The 21,314-nt window shown below is 33.8% G+C and overlaps 4 protein-coding genes across 4 annotated transcripts; 3 read left to right on the top strand and 1 right to left on the bottom strand.

Moving 5' to 3' along the window:
- The first annotated feature begins 25 nt into the window (after positions 1–25).
- LOC114759031 (putative eggshell protein) lies at positions 26–1,964 on the top strand. The gene is made up of 2 exons (XM_028948130.1): positions 26–317; positions 1,879–1,964. The coding sequence occupies exons 1-2, from the start codon at positions 26–28 to the stop codon at positions 1,962–1,964; spliced, it is 378 nt and encodes a 125-aa protein (XP_028803963.1).
- Positions 1,965–3,009: 1,045 nt separating this feature from the next.
- On the top strand, positions 3,010–10,293 carry LOC114759030 (uncharacterized). The gene is made up of 9 exons (XM_028948128.1): positions 3,010–3,141; positions 4,168–4,366; positions 4,450–4,541; positions 5,163–5,246; positions 5,659–5,765; positions 5,849–5,904; positions 7,733–7,907; positions 8,415–8,705; positions 9,485–10,293. The coding sequence occupies exons 2-9, from the start codon at positions 4,211–4,213 to the stop codon at positions 10,291–10,293; spliced, it is 1,770 nt and encodes a 589-aa protein (XP_028803961.1). The 5' UTR covers positions 3,010–3,141; positions 4,168–4,210.
- Positions 10,294–13,086: 2,793 nt separating this feature from the next.
- LOC114759049 (molybdopterin synthase catalytic subunit) lies at positions 13,087–15,039 on the bottom strand. Its single transcript, XM_028948152.1, has 2 exons — positions 14,874–15,039; positions 13,087–13,925 (listed from the first exon to the last, which is right to left on the bottom strand). The coding sequence occupies exon 2, from the start codon at positions 13,766–13,768 to the stop codon at positions 13,208–13,210; it is 561 nt and encodes a 186-aa protein (XP_028803985.1). The 5' UTR covers positions 13,769–13,925; positions 14,874–15,039; the 3' UTR covers positions 13,087–13,207.
- Positions 15,040–18,500: 3,461 nt separating this feature from the next.
- Positions 18,501–21,177, top strand: LOC114759052 (small nuclear ribonucleoprotein SmD3a). Its single transcript, XM_028948155.1, has 5 exons — positions 18,501–18,659; positions 20,098–20,150; positions 20,270–20,336; positions 20,423–20,479; positions 20,670–21,177. Exons 1-5 carry the CDS (start codon positions 18,501–18,503, stop codon positions 20,730–20,732), a joined length of 399 nt encoding a protein of 132 aa, XP_028803988.1. The 3' UTR covers positions 20,733–21,177.
- The last annotated feature ends 137 nt before the right edge of the window (positions 21,178–21,314 follow it).

Genomic DNA, 21,314 nt, shown 5'->3' with positions numbered 1-21,314 from the left:
TGGTGATGTATATACGTACTAACAAATGTATGGTTTTAATCTGAGGATGCAGAAGAAAGGGCGGCCTCGAATGTCAGTGCCACAGTTTGGGGGGTGGGATCAAAACGGTGGGGCAGATGTGAGTTCAGGGTACACAGTGGTGTTTTCAAAGGCTCGAGCTGATCGACAGCATCAAAAGACTGACTTATCTGAGGTCAAGCGTCAAACTCATCAACTCCAAGATCATCATCATCTTCATCATGACAATAATAACCTTCCCAAAAACCAAGCTCATCACCACCACCACCACCACCACCACAAGAGGCATGATCGTCATGGTAAACCAGAAGAAGAACCACCTTATGCTTCTGCAACCACTCCTCCTAATCCAATGGTGAGACCCCATTTCTCTTATTGATGATCTTCTATTTTATTCATCCGCTGTGTTTCTTTGTTCATTGCACCATTATCATCATCTTCATATGTTAATTATATTAACATATCAAGAAGTTCCAAATAGTTTGGATCTTCATATGTTAATCGTATTATTGCTCGTTACAACTTTGATCCAATCCCCCTTTAGTCAACTCATGGATCATAGCTAGGTAGAACATTGCCGTTCTAATGATGAAACAATATGACATCATTAGGATTGGGTAAGTTCTTGTGCATTACACAATTGAACGAGTCATACTGTTCATGATTCTGTGAATAGTATGTTCTTTAAGGTCTCCTATGCCTTTTCTTGTTTTCTCTTTTGGGGTTTTCTAGTATAAGCATGGTTTCCTCTACGTTTTCAATGGTGTCTGTCATAGAAGACATCCATGGTGTGGGCTACATTATAATACTACCTTCGGTCCTTAATATAAGACTTTGTTTGACTTTTATTTTGATTCTAAATATAAGATTCCAATATATTTTGTCTCTCATATTTATACATTTTTTCCCAAAATAATCCTTCTAACAATGGTACTTTTAGATAACAAACTTGATTAGCAAGGATATTTTAGGAAAAATAACACATATTCATTACAAATAACTAACTTAACTAAGTTCCTTAATTTCTCTAAATTAGTCAATTGGGTCTTATAATTAGGACGGGAGGTAGGATATGCTAGCTAGTGTGGGTGTACATCTAGCTAGGTCTATTATCAAAATCAAAGAGAGATTGATATTTAGAGATTTTGCGTCAACGAGTATTAGTGACATTTGAGACATCAGATAGTCTGTATCAAAGTACTAGTAGATGATTTATGAGGAGAACCTGATTCTTGTGGATTTGATTAGGGGTTTAAGTAAGAAGGAGACTAGGGTTTTGTTATTTTGTCAGATGGAATAAAGAGTTCACAATATTGTTGTGTATCATCACTGCCTTACAGAATTGGTACGGATATCCTTTTTAAACCGCTGGAAAAAGAACTTTTGTATTAGTGTTACTCCTTTTCATCTCGGCCAAGCCACAATCTAATACGCAAAGGACTCTTGATTCATCAACAATTTGGAAGCCATAGAGCAATAGGGACTAGATGGAAAGAAAGTTTGACAAACCTGAATCTTGTCTCCCACAATATTGGATCGATTCATGTGTATGTGTTAAGAGTGGAATCTCTATAGGCATATCATATTACCCGGTCCTAATTATAAGATGTTATCTGTTGTCTGCAAACGAGATCTTATAATTAGGACCTGAGGTAGCATATTTCTAAGGCCTTGGAAACTGATGATTGATTCAAATTGTTGATGAATCAGATTTGTTTCAGTAGAAATATTTCATAACAAAAACCTATGAAGATTTGCATACTTTATTTTTTTTCCCCAAATAAGTTAGAATTTAAAAACACAACAAAGCAAACCTTCTAACGCTGCTGTAACCAATACACATTGGTTATCGTGGTTTAGTATTGATGAATATAATGTTTATGATTGTGCAGGGGAAAAAGAGAAACAAGATAATGTCATGGATCTTCTGCTGTATTAGGCCTTGACCCAATTTCTCAGTTTAAAAACAATAACAATGTTGAAGATTTTGAGCTTACTAGGGATCCATATTTACATGGCATGTAAAGTTTTCATACATTCACAAGTGGATCTTTCCATGATCTGTATACAAAAATGATATGCAATGCGACTGATCTTTTGATGAAAATTGTCATTTTTTTAAATTAGTGATAATTTTGTTTGAGGGATGATGAGGAACTAAATGTGGCACAATTTTTAGTGGAATTTGAAGTTCATTGTGATCTAACCAATTTTTATTAGTGTATTTCTTTATTTTATTATTAAAGCCATAAAACTACAGACAAGGTCTATCACAATTGGCAGATAGCTAGATTTCTTAAGTGTATGGTCAACAATCAATTTGATCTCACGCTATGTGAATATGAAAAAAACGTCTTATTAGGAGAGACGAATTCCAGTTTTGTCAAAAAGGAATTTGTTAAAAATAAGTAGGAAAGCTTTCAATCTTCAAGATGGGAAAAATTCTCTGCATGCAAATACAAACACATGCTTTTCGTCCATTTATTTTTCAAAATCATTATAAAAACTTTTAAATTCTGTGAAAATAAAAATAAAATGCGCTATTTCCATTCTTTAATATAAGAGTTTGTTTGACTTTAATTTTAATCATAAATCCGGTCCTTACTATAAGAGCTAGTTGACTAATTTGAACAGATTAACAAAATTATTTAAGATAATTACTTATAATAAATAGGTGTTGTTTCTTCTATAATATCGTTGTCCGTTACTAATTATGTGTATTAGCTCAAAGTGCCATTTGATAAAAAATTTAACATATTGAATTATTAAAAAAACTATCTTAAATAAATAAATAAATATGATAAATAAAATAAATTAAGACCTTATATTAAAAATTAAATTAAATGTTAAATTAGTTTTTATATGAAGGAGTCAAGGTAATATGGTAGCTTCCCGGTGAAATTAAAAAAAAAAAAAAATTGACAACAAATTAGGCCGAATTAAATTTTGATGTCCTGGCCCATACTTTCCCTTCAACCCAACTGCCCGCGTTTCCGCATCCCCGTATCACAGACCAGCCGCTGCCAGCCGCCGTTGCTCTGCTCTCGCCGCCGTTCGGCCGTCCACCGCCATCCAGCTACCCACCGTTCACCGTAGCATCTCAGTCCTGACGTTCTCTGGGAGGTATGTTCGCAATCCCTCCATATTTCTTATCCGTAAGTACTTCCCTGTTTCACTTTCAATGCTGTCCATTGCTTTCAGTAACACTTTCTAAGTCTCTTCTCCCTGGAATCTAGTTCAGCTGTGGCTTTATTTGTGACTAAAGGCCAGAGGTGGTATAAATGCAATCCAATACTTAGGTCCTTCCTTGATATGCCTTGAGATAAGTACAGATACAGTTAGCCGAAGCCAATACTTGGGTTATTTGGGGGGTTTCTCCCCAACATACTTCGATGTAGTAAATTTTAAGGCTGCATAAAACCTTGTCTCATTTCTTTATGCTCAGCATCATGAATTTATCTACGTTTTGTTAGTATTTACAGCTAATGGCTCTTGTTCATTTATACGCGCGCGCGCACGCAGACATGTATATAAGTATTCCAGTCAGGATGCGTGTGGGGGTTGCGTAGAGCAGTATATAGTATATAAGCCGTGTGTGCAGCGTACCACATACAGAGCCCATGCATGTCCCCCTGTATACTACAGCATATATACCGTCAGAATGCTAGAATGTGTTATCATGGTTGAAAGGAATGCTTTCACATCAATGACATTTTTGTAATTTAGTAGAGATAATTATATATTTACACGTCATAGTAATATAGCTGTTATTGATAATTGAAGTTAAAAGTGAGATAAGATCTTTGTTTATATAAAAAATCGATTGAAAACAAAGATGGAATATATTTTATCCTAAAATATCAGATAGGATGTTCCTACAGAAATTTAAAAATATAAAATACATTTTATGAAATAAAAATAAAAATATTTTAAAGAAATTAAACACACTTGTAAATATTTTCAGATTTGAGATGAGAGGGCATTGAAATCTACGGTCTTCTCTAAAGCTGCTACTGCCTCTTACTACACTCTACAACTGGATTCAAGCATTGTACCTTGGCTACTCACCTCCCTCCTCCCTTTTGCTGCACCTGTTATTCAAGTTTTCTGCTTCAATTTTATATTTTAAATTCACACTCTCCCCTACAGTGATTTGAAGCTTGCTCCTTCAGGATTGTTGATCAAGTCTCTGATGGAGTCGTTTTTAGACTTAAATGAAATATGTGAGGAGCAAAATTCGTCATATGCACTCAGATTGGTGCCATGGTTGAACTGGGATGAATGGGTTTTGGTTAAAGATTCTCTATTCTCAGATTCCCCAGATTCCATTGCTTTTGCTCTCAAAAGAGTAAGATTTTGTTCTGATTATTTGCAAGCCTTTTCTGTATGATACAGGGGGATTAAGCTGATGAAAGACTTATTTGCCTTCAGATATCGGCATGGGAAAGTCGAGGATGTTTACCAGCTGCGATTGAGGCTACTGCTTCCATCATTGAAATTCAACAGATGGATCCCTATTTTAGGTAGATTTTCTATTCTGATTTTCACAAGTTTACTCCCTCTGACCTCTTTAGAAGAAACAGTTGAGGGAAACTCTTTGGCCTAAATATATGAAACAACTACCTCTGCCCTTGTGCATTTATTGAAAATTTCATCTTCTACCCTGATGCATAGCAACCATGTCAAACAGGCAATATGGTGGCTTTGGGAAAAATTAAATTTAAACATATTTATTGGCTTTAACTATATTTTATGGTCTGTGTGATTTAGTTATTTGTGTCTTATAAAGAGGTCTGGCGGGAGTATTTACTTATTGTAATTGTTTCAACATAATGATGGGAGTAGGCCTGGGTATATTGTAGGAAGATAGGATGGCAGGTCCAACAAGAGCTGTAATGGGACTTGATGTGGTGTAACTGACAGGGACTGGCAGCAGAGGATTTGAAAGATAGAGTGAAGGGGACATTCAGTTATGTACCAGGGGATGGGAGAGAGATTTTTTAGCTTGTGATTTTGGTAGTGGAGAGCCTAGCCTCTCGTAAGCTATAGACGTTTGATGTTTTTTCCTTGTCTCTGCTGCAAAGTTTTCTTTTGTGCTGGAATGTCAAAAATGATATATCTTTTATGAACTTTGGTTTTTGTAGGGTGGATGATGATCAGTGTAATGATAATTCTCATTCCCTTTCAGAGAAGATGCTTGCTCATTTGTATTGCATGACAATCATTAGGTGAGGTTTTCTTTCAACTTTTTTGGCCTATTTTTTGACATGAAATATTTCTTTATAGCTCTTAGAATTACATCCATAGCACTGGTACAATATACAAGATCAAGTGATTTACAAGTTTTCAGTAATCTATTTGTACTTTCACTGTTTTGAAAAATTAATTAATGAGTTAATATGGCTCAAGATCACGGGTCATGATTGTGTGGTTAATGGAGACTATTGTAGAAGATATTTTGGGGCCCTTCCAAGAAGTTTTGGGATGCTAGGAAATTTAGAATTCTCAGATCTGGGCTTTTTTTCAGCCGTCATTTCCTGTTGTATCTTTTAGCATGAGCAGCTGTGTTCTTTTGGGAAAAGTATCACCAAGCACTTGTGTTGTATGTGACCCTTTAATTCACTACCTTGTTTGCTTAAGGCTTGTCAATGGTGTTATTGAAAAGACGCGTAAAAAAGAAGAGAAGTCCATAGCTGTGGCAGCTGAGGAAATTGGTATTCCACGCACACTGATTGATATTCGTCATGGTAAACAAAGTCTTCTACTATTATTTGTTCACATTTATATTGGAAAATGCCCTTTTGTCCCTTATATATTCCTTCAACTTTAGAGGCATCACATCGTGGACTTCCATCACTTCAACTTCTTCACAGTGCCTCAGTTAAGGTATAGCTCATTTCAGTATATCTTATTATCATTGTCAAGAATTTCTTGCCTTGAATTTCCTTTTGGCTTAATGTTAGAGTATACTTGGTCTATGGGGTGCTGTAAGTGATAAGGTGTGCAGATTTGATGTACTCGTTTGATATGAAGCAATTAGAATAGGTTTCCTTTTCAATGCCAGTATTGATGTAGGAATTTTTTAATATGGTGCACTTGTTGTCGTGCTATAAGATTCTAAAGGTTTTAGATATTTACCAGATTGCTGGCAACATGTTCTATGCAATTGCTTGTTTTTGGCAAATTAAAGTGAAAATGGTGCTGTCCTCTTTTCTCGCAATGAGCTCTCGATTGTCCAAGAAAATAAAATGGACATATTGTTTAGAGAAAACAGGACGGCGTATTGATAGATAGAGAAACAGAGGCAAAGCCTCTGATGCGTCTCCCTGAAAATATTTTCTTCTCTCATTGGTTTTGATATATAGAGCTATAGAGGGAAGGCCTGTGATATATCTGGGCTCATTTTATTGTTGTGTTACATTGAGATGATGATTGTAGGTGTTACATTGAGTTAATGACCTCAAAGAGTGTAATTTGAAATAGACAGATGCCTTTTGTAGCATAGTAGAAATATGTTCATAATTAGCATTACTTGCAATTCTAAGTTACTTTGTTTTTGCCTGGTGGAGAAAAGTTTAGGTCAGCTAGGCTTCACAGTTTCATAGGGCCAGGATTGGGACTAAGGAATTGCTCATATTGGAGAAATTTGTTTCGTTTTTATTTATTTGTAGAATGGAAATTATTGATAAGGGTAGAATAATTATATCCATTAAGACTTATGTGAAGTACGTGGACTCCTGCACCAATTGTTAAATTCTTCCCATTTTCCCCCCTTTTCATGCTTTATTTTACATCATCACTTAGTTAAAAGTTAAATTCTAAACTTGTTTCCTATTTTGGCACTGATGGACCCCGTGAAAGTTAGGGAGCCGGTTCATGAAAAATGGGTTCAGGCATACACTAGAAGAACTGCAAAGACGCAGGGAGTAGAAGCAAATAGAGGAGTAGAATGGTAATGACACAGGGGATAAGTATTGCACGGGTCTGTGAAAGATAGAGAATGAGTGGAACGTGGGGGAGGAATTCTCTTTCCTGTTTCCTTTTTTTTTTTTTTATAATGGGAATAGGGTGAGTACTCGGTAGGTGGTAGCCCATGTTTTGGGTTAGTGTAAAGGAAAGGACCCGACCTCTAGTTCTTTTTATTAAACTTCCTTAAGAAAGATACTCAGGACTTAATTCCATTGTGATCAATGTGTCAACCTGGCCATTTCATGTTTGAAAGAGACACTTCATTCTAGGCTTTGGATGAGCGACATTATTATAGTTTGGAATGACACCTGACTTTTCTTATTTGAGGGTGAAATTGAGTATGTAATTTTTATTGTTAGCTCCGTGATGTTAGCATTGCTGCGTTTTGTATTTATGTAGGAGTAAGGCTTTTTGGTGGGTTACAATTACAATTGATAATTACACTCTCACATGAATTATGGGTATGCATGATTGTCTTTGTTTACTATTAGGTATCTATGGCTGTTACTTAAGCGAGACATGTAGATTATGCTTCACATGAAAAGGGGGGGAAAAAAAAATTCTTTGGCAATCTGAAGGAACAAAATTGAAAAATGAAAAGCCCTCTTGTTTCATTTCCTCTTGTTTTTTACTTTGTAGGCTTGGACGATTAGTGTTCAAATGCTTTGCAAGTGCAATTATTCCCTCGTATGTTTTTACCCTTGCGTATATAACTGATGGTATGCTGTTTTGTTATCAATTTCAGGCACTTGATTGGTTGAAATCTTATTATTGGGAACCTCAGACCAAGGCAATTCCTTTTGAAGGTGATGGAAATGCAAAGGCTAGAAAGAAAATCAAATCCAAGTTTCAAGAACTGTCTTCCTACTTGAAAAGCAACCAGAGTCCCCAGTCTAATAGTCCAATACTCGATGGAAAACGTGTGTGAGCTTTGTTTGTTTTCATCGCTCATAACTTTAATGTTCTTACCGTATCTTTTTAACTATTGACTTTAGTAGGGAATTCTTCATGATAAGTAATTTACATGTCAATCCAAAATTTAATATGTTTGTTTTATGGGGCACAGTTAGGGATGATATATGTGGCACTAGTTGGAACAAGCAGAGATGAGTATGGCAAATACTAATTCTTGTTTTAATTCAGCAATCCAAACGCGAAAGTATGGGTTCAATTGTCATCTTATCTAACTAGGCATGTTGCCTTGTGCGATGCAAGAAGTTTGAAGATGTGTCTCACTTTTCATGGATTGTGAAAAATATGACTTGATAAAGATTTTATTATAGCGTTGATAATTTGATATATCAATGTTCCTATTTTATGACCCCAAAATAAATGAGGCCTTATGGCTGGAATCATTAGTTATGGTATTTCATTTCAATGATGCTGAATCTAAAGTGAATTAAGCAGTGATATCCTGTTATTTTCAGGTTCTAAGAAACAGGTTTCTAAGATATTGAAATCTCTTGTTCAGTTATATTCTTCCTACTCCTCAGAGATTGTAGATGCGTTGTTGGAGTATTTGTTAAAAGCCCTGAGTTCTTCAGAACTAGTAGAGCATGCGACACATGCTTCACTTGGTCCAACCATAAACATTATTTTGGCCAATTGGAAGGTTGTCATACGCAAATTTTGGGATAAGGAGCCGGAATTACTTGTGAACCTTCTCAAGGAAGTACTCATTATGATTGAGACCCAGGAAGCAATGAAATATGAAGAAGGTAGATGTCCTCTTGCTATGCATGCCATCAATATTCAATGTGTTTTTTGGTGGAGGCTAATGTCTGTTGATTAATTATTGTGTGGTACTTGAAAGGGTATTGCCTTTCATGCTTGGTCAATACTTAGGGTGCGCCTAAATTTGGGCCTTTGATGCAATACATTTTATTATGAAGATGGTGGAAGGTAGTTAAGGTGTACTATCCATGGAAATTTTTTGTTGAATAAATTTTCAAAAGCATTTGCTAGATGCCTAATCTAACATGAATTAGAATCAATTTTCAATGTTCTTGAATTTTGTCATATTGGATTATGAATCTGTGTACAAAGATGATGATAACCTTTGTCTTTTATACTTGGAATTACTCTGATCCACTTTTTTTGTATGTCAAGGTAGAGTTATATTATTGTAGTGTCAAGTTTATAATGTGCTTTTAATTACAATTTGTAAGCTTCGAACTGTGGATCTTTTTTCTTGTTCATCAGAGTTGATTTAAGATACAATGTTTTGTTTTGGTTTGTTTAGGCTTGGTATGTGCTTAGTGTAATTCTGCAGCCAGTTTATGGGGAGAGTTTTTCACTTCTGAACTGTGATCATATGTTTCAGCATCTCTGTGGAAAATTTTGCAGTCTATTATAGTAGAGTTCCTAATGATTGTAAAGTTCCATATACATGCATTTGGTTTATCTCCTGTCTTGATATAGAACTGTTTTATTAATTACAGTATTAAGGTTGAGGTAGTTTTATCTTTACTTATTTGTTTCTTTCTCCTCTGTGCAGAAATACAATGTATAGGAACATCACGTAGGGAAGGGTTTTGCCAGATTGATCTTCTTGCATCTTTGTTTGAATGGGTTGTTGGGATTCTAAACAAAGTACCATCTGCTAAAGCAAATGTACCGAAAAGTGTTTTGCTTGAACTTGTACGAAAATGTCTTCGAATACTGCCTCCTAGCAATAAGCAGCTAATGGATTCAGCCCTTCTCCTTGCAAAATTGATGGATGATAGCTCTTTAATGGAGAAAGTTGAAAAGCTCTCCCATGTCATTCTATCCAACTCAGTCATAACCAATGATGAAAGCTCTTTGCCCATGGCTTCAGTGAATTTCCTTCAGATGGAGGAAGAGATACGGCAAGCTGCTAGAAAGCTGGAGTCGTTTAAACAACGAGTAACAAAGAGTAAAACATCATCATCAATGGATTGCTTAACTGACGAGCCTCGGACATGGGCTTTGGCTAAAGAATGGAACCCATGTCCAATCGGCATGTTGCCCCGCACTGCTGGTTCATCTGGTTATCTTCCTTCACTTGATCGTATTGATAATGGGAAAGACATTCATGAATTGGATAGGAAGGAGACTCAGAAACCAATCAAACATGGTGTCAAGAGAGATGCCACTTTGGACCTTACGCTGCTTGATGAATCAACTCTTAAGAAGATAAGAGAGGCAGGACAAGTTTCTGAATTAGAGCATGATGTATTACCACCAGTTAAAGCTAAGGGATGCTTACTAATAGATGGGCTTTGGAAGAGTGTCACAGAAGAAGAGTTTCGAGCCATTAAGTCGTCTGTGAGGATTTTAGTTTAACTCACTGTGTTCTTGTCTAGCTTGTAGATATCATCCAATTTTGTTCAAAAATAGGCTGGTTATTGAAGTGGTATTGATTTACAATTCATTAGCAAAACATAGTTGAGGTCAGTGGAATTCCACTAAACACAGTCAATTTATTATACCCATATGTTGGTAATACCATATGGTCGTCAGTTGAAGAAATGACAGGTATTTCATGTCTTCTCTTCCTGCATTCTTAAGTCCATGTTCTTTGCTGGACAAAATTTACTATTATGAATATCCACTTTTGAGTAAATGTTTGGGAGTTTAATTCCTAATTTTTTTATGAAATAAGCTTAGAAAAGTTTTATCCTTTACCTTCAATACTTAGGAGGAAATAGTATTTATTATTGACTAAGCATACTGGTCTTAGTTGATGACAAAAATAATTTATTGAATGTAGCTAGAGGAGAGCCAGGAAAAGAGTTAGAATTAGAATTTGTGAATAATTTCTTGGCAGATTCTACTGTACTTTCTCTTCCACATAACCCTGCCCCTCCATGACTCATTTAAGTGTAATTCTAACTTTTTACAAACGCATGAGGTGAAGATGAGGAATGTGTTAAAGAATAGTTCTGTTCGAGCATATTTTGGTCAGCTAATCCAATCAAAATAAGATAGAAGTATTTTATTTTTAACACATCCCCATCTTTACCAAGTTACCCTCAACAACTCCCCGATATTTAATTAATTTTAAACAAAGGGGTCATAACTTTTTCACGGTTAATTAAATGATTTTATTTTAATAGTGTTTTTGTTTGTTTCCTGTTTTTTTCTTCTTCTCAACTTTACATACAAATATCACTTTCTAAAGTTAATTTTTATATCTCGTAATACATTTCATTTTTTATTTAAAATATACAAATATTAGTGTGTATATATATTTTGAAATTTCTTGAGAAAAGCCATGGTTGGTTGGATTTTTTAACTCATTCATATTGCATGCATAACATGTATTAGACAAGGCTTTCCTTCATGCTATTGTTTACCCTCCGAAGATTTGCACGATAAGTTCCTATATAAATTGCTGCTGAAAAGTATATCAGCAGCGTGAATATAATATATAAACTCTAGCTATTTATAAAATTTTAGTTACTTACTATTACTATCTTTGAACAACTAAAAAATTAGTTAATATTTAAATATTTTAATCAAGAGTTATTGTTGTAGTGCTTGATTAAATTATTAAATTACAAAATAAATAACAAAGCCTTTGATACGAAGGTAAGTTGCTCAAATGAATGATAACATACCTAGTAATTTGCTTCTTAGATCTTAATAGTCACCTCCAGCATCCTATCTTGTAATACTTCAAAATTTATCAAGTTTCTTTGCTCACAAGATATCTTCAACTATATTTGAAGGTGGAGCTTAAAAGAGAAAGTTTATGAAGTCATGGATATGTGCAAAACTAACTTTATTGTTAGCCAAGAAAAATGGCTCATGGTAAAAACAAGATAGATATTGATCTCAGAATCTTTTGTTTTTGGATAAGGTGGGAATAAATAAAATGCCTTTCCCTTGTAAACTTGAATTTGGAGTTGTGTCACATCGCATCGAAGAAGAGTTAAATCCACTGTGAATGATATTTACCATAAAATGAATTTAGTTTGCATGTTTCCTCTCTATCCCTACATTTTCAATTGTGGCTGGGGATGGTTTTTTCTTTTAAATAAAAGACAATTTTGTTAAAACCTAGATAAAACGATACATTAAAAAAGCTTTAACAACTAACATATTAAGGTATGCAGCTGCGAAGCCCAACAGTAAAAGGAATTGTGAGAATAGTTAAGTTCTTAAAAATAATCTATAAATTAAAATGGAAATGAAAGTAAAATGTTTTGCTTTGAGAATATTTTCAACTAAATAATCCTTTTACTAGACTTACTTATATCATAGATCTTGACATCTTGTGATATAAGCACCTTGGAAAAAAGTGGTATAAAAATTGAATTCATTCTTCAAAATAAAATAAAGAAATAATCGTGTCTTGCAATAAAATATCCACAACAATTTTTTGTTAAGTTTTATATAATTATAAAATATTTATTTTGATATTCAAAATTCATTATTTATAAAATTATAATTTATAAAATTGTAAATTGTATAGCTTAGACGATGGTTGAAATTAAATATAGACATTTTAAAAGTTTATACTGCTTCCATCCTCAATATAAGACTGGATAACTAATTTGAATAGTTAAGTTAGTTATTTATAATAAATATATCTTAATTTTTTAAATTATTTTTTTTAATCATATGCATTAGAACCATTTTTTGATTAGGAGTCCTCTTAATATATGCAATCAGTAATAATTTGAGTAAAAAATTATAAATTTGAGAGGCAAAATAAATTAAGGTCTTTTATTTAAAATAAAAGTAAATCCCTTCTCTAGCTCCTATATTTAGAAAGTAAGTAATGTATTGATTCCATCATTCTTAAAAATAAGTGTATTACTTATTTATTTAAACACCAAATTTTTCACCCGCAATATCATTTATTGATATGATTTTTTTAATTAAAAAAAATCTTTCCATTCCATTCATGAAATGACCGCAAGTATCACTCTTCTTTTGATTTTCTACTACTTTTATAACAATGCTCAAAAGTGAGATTATTATAATGTCAATCAATATCATGACCACTCCAAGCAACCCTTTTGCATACCGTTTCAAACTTCATTCAGCTGCAATAGCAATTCCGCAGGGAAATAGCGGGTTGGTAAAAGAAAGTTGATTTTACCATAGCAATGTGGTCAGAAGGAACAAAGTATAGAATTACAATCATCCACTTGTATTATTTGAATATTCTTTTTTTTTTTTTTGGAAAAAAATAGACAGAACGTCTCTCATACAACATATCTTTGATCCCAGAGACTGACATTATTTTTCAGTTACCTTCATCCTTCACCTGAACCTTGGGCCTGCAACAGTGCTTCCTATTGTGTTCCTTCATTTCTGTCACTTTCCCACGAAAATCTTCATCTTTACGAAGATCAGACCTCCTCTCCAAGAACTCAGAATTCTCCTTCCAAACTTCACCATTAGAGTAAACCTCCTTCTTCCAAATAGGCACTGTTGCCTTGAGCTCATCTATGAGAAACCTACAAGCCTCCAGTGCATCATCTCTGTGGACGGCAGAAACTGCAATGAACACACTTGTTTCTCCCACAGGAACTGTGCCTAGACGATGAGCAACAGCAATGGAGTGCAGGTTCCAGGATGCTCTAGCAGAGGAACAAAGAGACTTTAGACATCGAATCGCCATTGGTACATATGCTTCATATCTCAACTCGATGACGGTTTTGCCTTCAAAGGTATCACGTGTTGTGCCTGAGAAAGTAGCTATAGCTCCAGCTTGAGGGGCACTGACATAATTCATATATTTAGCAACATCTATCGGATTAAGGTCTTCCAGAATTTCTACTAGGTTTTTATCTTCAGCGGCCATTTTTTTCTCTATGAACCTGCTGAGCTTATCTTGAGTTAACAAGGTGCTTGATAGCTTTTCTTCCCGTAAAGATCAGAGAAATTAGGTCTGGTGGTCCGTCCTTCAAGTTGACTAGATCTTCTCATAGTTTCTCATAGTTGCAAAAGGCATGATGAAGCTAAAGAATTGACAAGTTATGACGTCAAAATCACATGACTTACTATAAAGTACTGATTAAAAAAAAAAAAAAAAACAAATGCAGAGTCAGGATACATCTTAAAGATTCTTAGGCCCTTTGCAAAAAAGAAGTTTCCAGGATTAATGGAAGTTCTAAAAAGTTGAAACTGCGAGGTCAAATTAGTAGTGTTGAAATATGTCATGAGCGTCTCACCCTCTTTCTATCTCTAATGAATTTTATGTTCAGCATCATCAAGAATTACACAATAGGCAGATCAAATCACCAATTCAAATAGCTCAATTAAAAAACTGTGTGACTAGAACCAGAAGAAAACCCAACTAACCTCAAACTGCAACACATTGAAATTCAACATTTCAAGTATCAATAATATTTATGGAACAATTTAGTAATCAATATTTAAGCGGGACAGAATATTTGTGAGGTCAACTCTCAACAGACATCCCCATAAGATAAACGTCTATAAGGCATTCAATCAAATTGATACAAGCTTGCAGCTTTTACTGACAACATTAGAGATATACATGTAAAAATAAGCATCTATAAAACTCCCATGTCATCAAGAAGGTCCAATATGTCAAACACAGCAATTATAGGGCATTGATCATATCTTAGGCTCAAAAGCTCAGAATTAACTAACTAAAAACTCAAATGAGTACCTTCTAGCTTAACAATAATCAGCTTCCAGCAATTGATTTAATTCTCAAAGCTAGAAATAGAGGAAAATACTACAACGGGTCCAGCTAAGGAAAGTGGGTCTGAACTCTGACCCCACGCCCAAAGAGTGTATATTTGCTCATTTGAGCTTTCAACAGACGAACTTTAATTACAATATTATTCAGTTGCCGTCTGCTGTACAGTATCTCCGCAATTGTCAACAGAAAATCATGGAACAGAGAAGAAAGTAAAACAGAAAACCTGAGAACCTACCTCGAACGAAAACCATCACCATCATGAAGATAAGACAGCCAAACATCGCAGACCCAGAATCGAAATTGTTAGATGCTGAACTCCAAAAGATGAGGCCGAGGCAATCCAAGAGAAAATGATGAAGGAACTATTGGAGCTTTCTAATTGCCACCTGCTCTCTTGTTTTTTCTTGAAATAGAGGAATGATTGTGAGAATGGCTTTGACCCCACCAAGAGCCACGAAGAAAAGGGATGCGGACTGCGAATGGCAAAACCGCAAAATCAAATCCAGATTTGTAGTGTGTTGTGGCCACAGCTCGGTGGACGGTGGGCCAGAAAATTGAACTGGTTAATCAATCTCGTCTACTAGTCCTTTATAAAGAGTTTTGGATTATTTTTTTTTTTACAATTTTTTTCAATAGCCCACCAATTTATTATTTCATAAATTTTTCATTATATATTAATATTGGTTAAAATATGTATTTGGTCCTTTCCCTTTATGTAATGTTTCAATTTAGTCTTTTAACTTTCAAAAGTCTATTTTTATCCTTTAATGCTATCACTAGGTTTAAATTGTGTGTTTTTTTAAATTATAGTTATTCTAAAAATTGGACTTAATATATTGACATTTGAAAATGTTTTATCACTATTTAAAATTTCAATTCCATCATTGTTTATTAATAATTTTAGGTTTAAAGGACTAAAAATATACTTTTTAAAATTAAGGGATCAAATTGAAACCTTATACAAAATTAAAACACCAAGTGTATTTTTTAACATATTAATATTTTTTTTTGGATTAATGTATTTTTTATTCAAATAATAATTTTTCAGAATTATATACAAATATTTATGTTAATTTTAATTACATTATATTATCTAATTATAATTGAATTAATATAAATTGAATTACAATTACAAGTTAGACCACTAGTTTTTGAAACAACTATCTATATTAATTTAATAACTCCCTGAGTTTTCAGCACCTTCATTATCACTGTAATTTTATTATTTATTTCTACACACTTTTTTTCTTTTTTTAGTTTACCTATTCGACAACTTTGAGTTGACTTTGTGCTAAAGTGATGTTGATGTATTTATTTTATTTCTTATATAATAATCCAGTATAAATTTAAATATTGTGGGATTCAAACAGAAATTTTATTTTGCAAATTTTTATTCATACTACTTGAATTATTGGCTTTAGTTAAGATATATTGTGTTCTAGCCAATCGGTCTAAATTATGATAGCCGAAATTGTTGGCAGCAGCAGCAATAATAACAATAATATTTGGTAACACTAAATTATTAGAAAAAACAAATACGTTAAATCAAATTTACGTTGATCTTAGGGGGTGTTTGGCAAAACCAAAACCTAGGTTTCAGAATCACTTTTCCGCAAAACGAGGTAACCTCCTCCACATATTTACTTCGTAATCCGTAAAAGCACTTCTGAAACCATGGTTTGGTTTCTATCCAAACATCCCCTTAGAAGCCAGAAGCCAGAAGCCAGAAGCCCAGAATCAGAAAAAATTTTCTAGTCCAAACTAATCTATATTCTTTTTTTTTTTGAGTTTTTTTAATACTATCTTAGGATCACTGTACACCTTTTTTTTTTTTGCCCCCAAAATTATGATATGGAAAACAACACTCAATCCTATTTTATATATATATATATATATATATTGGGAGAATGACAGAAAAAGAAACTGAAAATTACAAATTTCAAATCAGATTTGATAACATAACTTTATCTAGTATTAATAAGTCTGAATTTGCAAATAATAATAAATTTTTGTTGATATTCCTTATTTGGCATTTACAAAATTTCAGCCTCTTTTTTTGTTATTGTCCCATATATATTGCTATTTTAACTGTACAAAATATATTGCAATTTTAATTAAAAATTTTATTCCCAACGGTCTTGAACTGAAATTTTAGAAATCCCTCGGGTCTCGTTAATAGTCTCATATATGGGACTCAATAATCAAATGAAATTCCCGATAATTTTTTAGGAATACTGGGTGAAAGTCCCCATTTGAAAAATATTGGTAAATGGAATCTTATAATTTACTACCTCCTATCCTTAATATAAGATTCTATTTGACTTTTATTTTGATCCTAAATATAAGACCCCAATCCACTTTATCTCTTATATTTATACATTTTTTTCCAAACTAGCCCTTCTAATAATAAAAGTTTTAGTCAATACACTTGATTAGTATGGATATTTTAGAGAAAACAACACCTATTTAGGACAAATAACTAACTCAACTTACTTCCTTAATCTCTTCAAATTAGTCAACTGGCTCTTATAATTAAGATCGGAGGTAGTATCATATTTTGAGGTCCTTTAGTATAAATTAATTTTAAAATAAAAAGACCAAATTACTTTTAATTGCACAGATTGAGAGTTTATTTGCACATAAGAAATATATGTTGTATATTATTAGAGTGTGCTTGCACTTAACCTAAGTTGCACATAATGGAAGATAAATTGAAAAAAAACAAAAATTTTAGTTGCATATAGGAAAAATATATTGCATATAAGAAAAAGTCAATTACACTTAATTGAAATTACAAATAATGGAAGCTAAAATGTATATGGGAAGTTTAGTTACACATAAGAAAGATATATTACACATAAGGTAGGTTAGATTGAACACAAAATGCTTTGAACATCATAGAAGATAAATTGCATATATAGAAAGTTTAGATGCACATCATAAAAATATATTGCATATAAGGGAAGTTAGATTGTAGAGGATATGTTTTAAACATAATGAAAGATAAATTACATATATAGAAAGTTTAATTGTACATAAGAAAGACATATTACACATTATTGAATTTTGATTACATCTAACTTAAATTACACATAATAAAAAATAAATTGCACAGATTGAGAATCTAGTTGCATGTAGGAAAGATATATTACACGTTAGTGAAGTTCGATTGCACATAACTTAAGTTGTACAAAACGAAAAATAAATTACATAGACCAAGAATTCAGTTGCACATAGGGATGATATATTACATGTCAGAAAAATTTAGTTGCCTTAACCTAAATTGCACATAATAGAAAACAAATTGCACATATGAGAAGTTTAATTGCACATAAGGAATTATATTGCATGTAAGGAAGTTTAGTTGTATTTCATGTAATTTGCACATATTGCATTTAATCTAACTTGCGTTACATGTAATATATTTTTCTTATATGCAATTAAAATCTTCATTTTATCTTCTATTATGTAACAATTTATAGGTTAAGTGTAATGAACTTTTTCTTATATGTAATATATCTTTTTTATGTATAATTGAATTTTCATTATGTGCAATTTATCTTTCATTATATGCAACATAGGTTAGGTGCAGTCAGATTTTAATAATATGTAATATATATTCCTTATGTGTAACTAAACTTTCAGTCTATATAATTAATGATATTTTGGTTTTCTATCGTCACATTTAGCAATAAAATTTGAAATATAAAAATTAGATTAAAAAGAAAAAATTAAAAAAATGAAAAAATCCAGATGAATAAACAAACAAATAAATAAAATTTCTGCCTCGCGGCGAAGTCCAAAGGCGGGGTTTCTTTCTTCGATTGATTAGGGTTTTGCGCAGAGTGGTGGAAAGGAAGCCATGAGCAGGAGCTTGGGAATACCGGTGAAGCTACTTCACGAGGCCACTGGTCATGTGGTCACCGTAGAGCTGAAGAGTGGAGAACTCTACAGAGGAGGTATGATCGAGTGCGAAGACAACTGGAATTGTCAGCTCGAGAACATTACCTACACCGCCAAGGTACTTTTCATTCGTACTAGTGTAGTTTTCCTGCATTTATTACTCGTCTCCGCAATGTCTTTTATGTAGGTGTAGGTTTTGGATTTTGTTCAAATTGCGCTGAGCTTGGTTTTGTGATTAGCAAATTTTAATCTTTGTTGCAATGGTAAATGTCATTGCAAGTTTTCTGAACAGTATCAGATGTCGTCTATGAAGAAACTCGTATGGTAGACACACATGCACATTACCTTAGAAAGAGGGATTAGGAAGGAAAGATAGGAAGTAATTGAGAGATCACCAGTCTTTTGGTTCCTTCTAAAGGCTTGTGAGAAATCTTACTCTGTGTCTGCAAGCTTGGAAGCTTACTCAATGCATTTTGATGAGTGATATTCTCTGTACAAGTTAATTCAAATTATGCGCTCTTGATCGAATCTCCTGCTGGTTTTAGATCAGACGAGTAACTGTTATTTTAAAGGCTGGATTTGCTCCCGCTTAGACTGTAAATCATGGTTAAACTGAGAAGAACCTAGATTTGAACTGTATAAGATTGATCATGGACATGGTCATTTGTTGGGCATTTCCACTTTCCTTAGCTGAGACATGGCCAGAAGCAAATTTCCAGTTGTTTGAAATCTGGGCTATGGATTTTATTATTTTAAGTTGCACAAGTTAAATATGAGCATGTGCAGAATTCAGAAAGCAAGTGAAAAGTACATATTAGTTTCATTTAGTCAGGTATAAATGGAATGGAGCCAGTGAATCAAACAAATAAGCTATGAGTGTTACTGTCACCTGCTACTGGAGTAGTCATGACATTATGTATTTCTCTGCATAATTTGTTCAGATATAGGAAAAATATCACTGCATTCATACTACATGGCGAATATCTACACTAGAGTCTATTTTATCCGATCACCAATGCCTGCCATTTTTATTTCAGAATTCAGACGTTATGCTTGTCAGTTCATCTTGCACAATTTTTAGCTTGATGAACTTTATTTGTTCCTAATTTAAATTTTGTAATTAGCATTTAACATGAAGCTTGGAGGACAGTGTTAGGCCATGTATTAGTTCTTCCCCTGCCATTCTGAAAAAATAGTAAAGCCAAATGGACTCTAGGAGGCTTACATTGGCTAAAGATGAGCATACCAAATATCTCCAGTACTGACATTATCTCTCAGACATGTTCTGTTTTGGAACATGCCCGGTGTCAACCTCAATTTTGCACCCAGCCTTTCCAGTTTTGTTTATTTACCACTGACGTACTCATACCAGAAATGTGAGGGGCCTAAGAAAGTGCGATTATTATTCAATTTTAAAAGTTGTAGAGAGGTTTGTCTCAGCAATTTCAACTTTTAAGTATACAATTATTAATTTGATCTTTGCTTAAAAAAATTATTTGATCTTAACACGCTCTGAACCTCATCTTTTTTGCTGACCATGGCCATACGTTCCTCAGGATGGAAAAACATCCCAACTTGAACATGTATTCATTCGAGGCAGCAAAGTCAGGTATGAACTACCTTCTGTACTTAAGGATTGAGTGAAGTTTTTTACTCCAGAGACGGTTTTGTGATTCTTTATGGCAATTATAAGTGCTCTGAAATGCTGTGACTTGGACATTTTAACAGGTTTATGGTCATACCAGACATGCTGAAGAATGCTCCCATGTTTAAGCGTTTGGATGCTAGAATTAAGGTAACTTCATGTCTTCCAATGATCAGGGACGCTTTTATTGTATATATGTTCTGAGTGTGATTTTTGCTTCTTGAAATCTTGTGAAGGGCAAGGGTGCATCACTTGGAGTTGGTAGGGGCAGAGCAGTTGCAATGCGAGCAAAGGTATTTATGCTCACATTCTTTGATTATATAGACCTAACTTTCCTTTTGGCCATATCCATGATGTGTGTGTTTTAATTCCAAACTAGATACGTTTCCCTATGCTTGAGTCATACGATTAATAGTTTGTGAATAATTTAGTTTGTTATGTATTTTAGATTGATGATTACTTATATTGATGTTGCCTGTGCAGGCTCAAGCTGCTGGCCGTGGGGCTGCACCTGGTAGGGGGGTTGTACCACCAGTGCGGAGGTGATTAGTCTTGTAATTACCTTTTCATCTCTGCCCTTCATTTTCCCTCTGCATGCTGAATGTGGATAGCCGGACGAGAAACAACCTCCATTTCCCCTCACCATGTTGGACGTTGGTAACCAAATCAAAGGAGGTGGTAATTGAAAAGAAAAAAGAACACAGCTAATATCCTGTGTCCTTTCTACCCCAAAAAAACAAAAAAAAAATCCTGTGTCCTATTCCACCATCATGTGATTTTATTCCTTTTGATTAGTCATCCTCAACTGCTATTCGGTATTGATGTCTGGTTTTTCGGTGCTAATAGAATTATATACTAGTTCAACTTTTATTTCGAGCCCCTAGTTATGTTAGGGGTTAGGTACGTTGTGGTGTGTTTGAACTGGTTTACAGTGACATAAAAATACTGGAGCAATAACATTTGCGTCGTTTATAAGGGAATTATAATTTAAGCAGTTAGTCTTCTTTTATTACAAACTAAGCCCAAAATAGATCAGCCCTTTGTTAAATGTGTGTATACCGTGATAGGTTAGGTTATACACAAATCTATTGTATAAATGCCTCAACTCATAACAGTAATGTGTGTATA

Source organism: Neltuma alba, unplaced genomic scaffold (assembly GCF_004799145.2).
Source record: "Neltuma alba isolate B1F8T4 unplaced genomic scaffold, ASM479914v2 tig00010783_pilon, whole genome shotgun sequence".
Classification (NCBI taxonomy): domain Eukaryota; kingdom Viridiplantae; phylum Streptophyta; class Magnoliopsida; order Fabales; family Fabaceae; genus Neltuma; species Neltuma alba.
This window is presented reverse-complemented; position numbering and strand designations above follow the sequence as displayed.

Coding starts and splice junctions, on each gene's coding strand:
- LOC114759049 (XM_028948152.1), bottom strand. CDS start 13,768: ATGGCCGCTGAAGATAAAAACCTAGTAGAAATTCTGGAAGACCTTAAT.
- LOC114759031 (XM_028948130.1), top strand. CDS start 26: ATGTATGGTTTTAATCTGAGGATGCAGAAGAAAGGGCGGCCTCGAATG. Junction 318..1,878: donor CAAGAGGCATGATCGTCATG/GTAAACCAGAAG, acceptor ATCGTGGTTTAG/TATTGATGAATATAATGTTT.
- LOC114759052 (XM_028948155.1), top strand. CDS start 18,501: ATGAGCAGGAGCTTGGGAATACCGGTGAAGCTACTTCACGAGGCCACT. Junction 20,151..20,269: donor ATTCGAGGCAGCAAAGTCAG/GTATGAACTACC, acceptor ACATTTTAACAG/GTTTATGGTCATACCAGACA. Junction 20,337..20,422: donor GTTTGGATGCTAGAATTAAG/GTAACTTCATGT, acceptor AATCTTGTGAAG/GGCAAGGGTGCATCACTTGG.
- LOC114759030 (XM_028948128.1), top strand. CDS start 4,211: ATGGAGTCGTTTTTAGACTTAAATGAAATATGTGAGGAGCAAAATTCG. Junction 4,367..4,449: donor TTGCTTTTGCTCTCAAAAGA/GTAAGATTTTGT, acceptor ATTTGCCTTCAG/ATATCGGCATGGGAAAGTCG. Junction 5,247..5,658: donor TATTGCATGACAATCATTAG/GTGAGGTTTTCT, acceptor TGTTTGCTTAAG/GCTTGTCAATGGTGTTATTG.